Raw genomic sequence first — 5,273 nt, 5'->3', positions numbered from 1 at the left:
TGGACTTCATTGTTCGAACTAGCCTGGATTCTCGAAGACTTGAAGGTGCTCTCAAAACGCACATTAAGCCTCTACGGTCACTAGAATTGACCCTAAACCCTGGGTTGGGACAAAGCTCATGGATACTTTTGAAAACGTACAATATCAGATACCTATCGTACCTTCTCTGAGTACTGTACACACAAGTTGCGTAAGCCTTTTGAGAAGCGTCACAAAAAGATATGCAATTCGGCCTGTTTTTGAGTGTCAGGTAATCCAATGTACCGTGGGAATCGCAACGTTTCTTGGCCTAACAAGGATTGAATGGCCTGATTCCATTCGGGCTGAATTGCGGGAGGCAAAGTATCGTTCCAATCAATATTGGTATGTTTCCAAATGTTTTGCATACATATCTTTGAGAGGATGGTGTGAGGTGATACTAGACCTAGTGGATCAAAAATGCTGGCCAACTTAGATAAGACACTTCGTTTTGTTTCTGGAATGCTTGTATCCCAAGTGGAAGCCATGGAATGAATTTTATAAATTAATTCATCCGTGTTGGTGTGGAACGACACACCTAACGTTTTTCCCTTCTGTTCATCTTCCTGAAGGTCCAAAAGGGCCTTTGGGTTGAGTTTGTCCGACGGAATTCTTTTACATACTTCTGGACAGTTTGAAATGAATTTTGTTAGATTGAATCCTCCTTTCTCCAACAACTTGGTGACATCCTGAAGTTGCTCAATTGCCTGATCTGCTGTGTCCGCGTAGATAAAAACATCATCAACATAGATGTCATTTTGCAGGATTTTAAATGCTAAGAGGTGAGCTTTAGCGTTGCTTTTGGCCAGATGTTGAATGACAGCATTTGCCAAGTAAGGGGAACAAGTCAAGCCAAAGACGAGGGTTGAAAATCGACAAATCTGAATTTCGCCCGACGTTGGATTTTCCCATAAGAACCTGACCACATCTTGGTCATTCGGACTTAGATTGATTTGCAAGAACATCTTAGAAATATCCCCAGCTAATACAATAGGACTCGTTCGCATTCGGAGAAGGATGTCGACAATATCTTTTTGCAATTTCGGTCCAATCAGCAATTGCTGATTCAGGGAGGTGCCCTTGTACATGGCCGAGCCATTAAAGACAATGCAGACCTCAGTGGTGACGGCTTCTTTGCGAATAACTGCCGAATGTGGGAGGTAGAAGACCTGATTTTCCGTGTTCACCTCGTGTGGTGGAACGATATGGGCAAAACCCTTGACAAAGTATTCCTGCATGGCTTGGTGATAAGCTTTGGAAAACGACGGGTTTCGTTTCCACCGTCGTTGAAGTGCTTCAAAACATCGCAATGCTTGAGGAAAATTATTGTTTAAATAGGGAGGGTTTTGTTTGAAGGGGAGTGAGACCTCATACCGCCCATTGTGGACGACGGTGTGAGTTTCGAAGTGTTCAACTGCTTTGGAAAACGACGGGTTTCGTTTCCACCGTCGTTGAAGTGCTTCAAAACATCGCAATGCTTGAGGAAAATTATTGTTTAAATAGGGAGGGTTTTGTTTGAAGGGGAGTGAGACCTCATACCGCCCATTGTGGACGACGGTGTGAGTTTCGAAGTGTTCAACTGCTTGAGTTTCTGCGGCTGTTAGAGCGTCATTGCTATAATCAGTTATCCCCATGGCTTCAAGTGTCCAAAGTTGGGTCAAATCCTGCTGAATGGTGGTCTTTCCTGTGAAAACGTTAACAGTGTGCATGACCATGCCATTGGGTTTCGTGGTCTCGTTTGTGTTATTGACATTGGTACCCATTAAACAGTGTCCAAATTTGGTGTATACAAGACGGGGTACAGTGTTTGAAGTCTTTGCATTTTCCTTAGCGTAAATTTCGCCTAAGTAATCAACTCCATCCAATGAGCAAGCCAATATCCACTTTGCCCGTGAGGCTTGGACAAGCCATTTCAACCGATTCAAATTGTTTCCAATTGCTTGGGTCGAATGTGTGAGTGAATTTGAGAACAGATTGTTCTTATTGTGGTCGCTCTCATGTTCATCGAAGCATTGGCATTTTCAATCTTAAAGTCAACCACTTCATGGCTTTTCTGTTTTTCTGTTCGGTTACTTGTTTCCCAGGGTGTGAATACGCATATTGACTGGTGTGCCCTCTACGCCCAGTGCCTTAGCCAGTGACTGCTTGATAAAAGACGTTGTACAACCGGAATCTAGCAACGCATAGACAGTAGCAGATTGCCCCTCCGAACCTCTCATCGTTAACTGCAAGACCTGAAGAATTGAGTTTTGTGACGATGGTATCAAGCTGGTCAATGCCATTGAACTAGGCATCGTTTTAGGTGGAGATTGGAACCCTACTCTGGTTGTGGCGAGTCGTTTTTGTTGGTTTTGCGTTTACTTTAGAATAATCATTGTGTAACAAAGTATGATGTGGTTTATTACATACACTACACAAAGGAGCAGTGCATTCCGCAAACGTGTGACGGATTAGACATTTATAGCAGAGGTAGTTGGCTTCCGCTAATTGCCTTCTGGCTTGGGTAGGAAACATTTTTACTCTTCCGCAATCCTTGATTGATTTATGTGATGTTTCTTCACAAAATGGGCATTTTCTTTTTCCAATGGTGGTGTTAGCATTGTACATCATGGTGGATTTGGGTTTGGGCTGAGTGGCCTTTCTTGCTTCCTTTGGTATCAATTGCTTTTGGGGCCTAACTCCTGCAGATGTTTCGAAGGTATAAGCATTGATTCCAGTGGATTGGTACAGAATGATGGAGTCAATCAAAAACTCAGAGAAATCCATAATCGAAACTGGCTCTCCTCTTTTATCCTTTCCTGTCATTATTTTTGTCCAGTCCAAATAGACTTCTCGTGGTAGCAACTCGCCAACAGTTACCAAGACGCTCGACAGTGCCTGATAGGGGTCCTGGTTAAGTACGTTGAGGAGCGACACATAGCTATTTACTCCTACAAGTAAATCAATCAAGTTTACCCTCTTTGCCTTTAATTCTCTGAGATGACTATTCATTTCTTGAATAAGCTTACGGGGAACGGCATATATATGGATTAAGTTGTCGATTGCACGTTTATAGTCATAAAGTTTTTTCTGAACACTTGATAAATGTTGCTTCAAGTACGTGAGCTTGCTCGTTTCGTCCAACTCTGGCCTTTCATGGTAGACATCCCGATATATAGGCCACCATTCACAGAATTCTTTTAAAGAACTCCCGCTAAAAGTGCTTACTCAAAGCGTAGGCAGTTTGTGCGTAAACTGGAGACCCGTCGCCGAGTTATTCTCGGCCCAATGATTTCCTCTTGGACTCCATAACGGCGTTTGTTGGAAGTTGCTATGCTGAGGAAAGGTAACTCGTCCCTGATCCGGCAAGTTATTCGATCTGTGCCAACCCGATCGCTCCCTTGGCGTGGAGTGCATCGGCAAGCCACCAGCCCCCAAGGTTTGAAACTGTTGTTCCAGACGAGCCAAAACCTGTTGTTCCCCCAATTGCTCAGATTCATCAGTTATTTTTAATAATTCGGCTTGGGCTGCTCTCAACGTTTCCAAATGACTTTTTGCCAACGAGAGGAACCCCTGCAACATGGTCGGATTTGGGTCCGACCTCGCAAATTCTTCTGCGAGCAGGGTATGGGCGCTGGACAACGCATCAACCCCATCGTTGCGCTCTTTCGTTCTCCTTTTTCCTCTCCTGCCGAAGGACCATTATTTTGGGTTTCGGTAAAGACATAATTGGAAAGGATATGGCTACTTTTCACTCTCTGGACACAAGGAGGTGGCCAGTGCCCTACATTCTTCATTTCCGTGCGTAACCCAATTAAGTCTACTCGTTTGTTTGCTCGGACAAGTTCAGCAAAAAGGGACAATTTGGTGGTAATTTGTTTCAAGATAACTCGTGGTGACACACTAAGAACTTATTTAGGTATGAAAAAATCCCAGCTCTTCGACATTGATGGAAAGTTGTAGAACTCCACCTGTTTATCTCACCAAACAACCATTAAAAACGATTCCTTCCAAGTTCTCTTGACTTAAAATACCAAATGCAAGTATCAATATGTCCCGGGCGTTTCTGAACAAATTCGAACATGCGGAGACATAGACATAGGAGTTGTAATTCCTCAATCAAAGCACACAGTGTGGCTCAGACAAAAAATGGGCATCAAAGATGAATTCCCGGGTCGCGGCACCAAAAAGAGAGGGTAGTACGAGTATGTTCCGTACAAGGATGAGATTGAAGGTCTCCCTTTTCCCGATAAATTATTTTAATTCCCAAAACAACAACGGAACCTGAGACTATCCAGTGTCTGACCCTAGCAATAGGTTACCTGCCAAGATAGCGCCCTTTAAAGAGAGCACCTATTTTACTAGGGCTTAATTTGTTTAGACCTATCTAAAGATCTCCGGTTATAGGGTTTTTAGAGCCAACACTACTGTCTCAAAGAATGAAGAACAACAAACTCGTGATATACCGTTTCACCATTAATTGTATTTCTTGTGTAAGTACAGTATTATACAATGCAAGACATGAATTATGATCTTACCTTATCTCGACCGTTTACTATTCTACCTTTGCTGACCAAGTCTAGAGGATGATTGAAAAATGTACATGTATGGGGGGGATGAATTGATACACCTCAATTTGAGTCTGGCTGTGCCTGATTGGGCACAGGAAACGTCCAAAGGCGTTTCTCAATTATACGTGGTCAAAAAGGGAATATATATAAAAGGCAAACGAAGTCGCCTATCAATAATGGGCACACAAGGCAACCGAGGTCGCCTAACAATAATCCCAAAAAAGGCAAACGAAGTCGCCTATCAATAATACAAAAAGGCAAACGAAGTCGCCTATCGATAGTGTACACACTAGGTAACGATATCGCACAACACTTTTGTGCGAACAAGGCAACGAGGTCGCCTAACGATATTGATTTTGACTCAAAGAGACTTTAAGCAGTCTCACGATATCATAGAGGTGTACCAGTTAGATAATACAGAGGGGCAAACCTTTAGATCAACCTCAAGCTTCGTTCAGAAATTGTGAATCCGCGACTTGTACTCCTGGGCTTCCCAGCATAGAGTCCTATCAGCGTTTCCGCCAAAGAGTCTCCACTTTGAGCACTATGCACTATGCACCTTTGTTCAAATTATCTTAATTCCGAGAAACGTCAAACGAGTCAGTAATTTTTACACTTCAACACAAGAAGACTTTTCTGTCTTGTGTCAAAGTTTGAAGGAGCTTTGCTAGCTCCAAAGTGGAGCCAAAATGAAGTATAAACTTG

General features: G+C 43.0%; 1 protein-coding gene across 1 annotated transcript; it reads right to left on the bottom strand.

Annotated features, from left to right (window-relative positions):
- Window positions 1–209: 209 nt before the first annotated feature.
- Window positions 210–1,781, bottom strand: LOC131891979 (uncharacterized). Its single transcript, XM_059241692.1, has one exon. The coding sequence runs from the start codon at window positions 1,779–1,781 to the stop codon at window positions 210–212; it is 1,572 nt and encodes a 523-aa protein (XP_059097675.1).
- Between the last annotated feature and the right edge of the window lie 3,492 nt (window positions 1,782–5,273).

This window comes from Tigriopus californicus, chromosome 2 (assembly GCF_007210705.1).
Source record: "Tigriopus californicus strain San Diego chromosome 2, Tcal_SD_v2.1, whole genome shotgun sequence".
Classification (NCBI taxonomy): domain Eukaryota; kingdom Metazoa; phylum Arthropoda; class Copepoda; order Harpacticoida; family Harpacticidae; genus Tigriopus; species Tigriopus californicus.
Note: the sequence above shows the minus strand (reverse complement) of the source record. Positions and strands in the feature narration are given on the sequence as shown.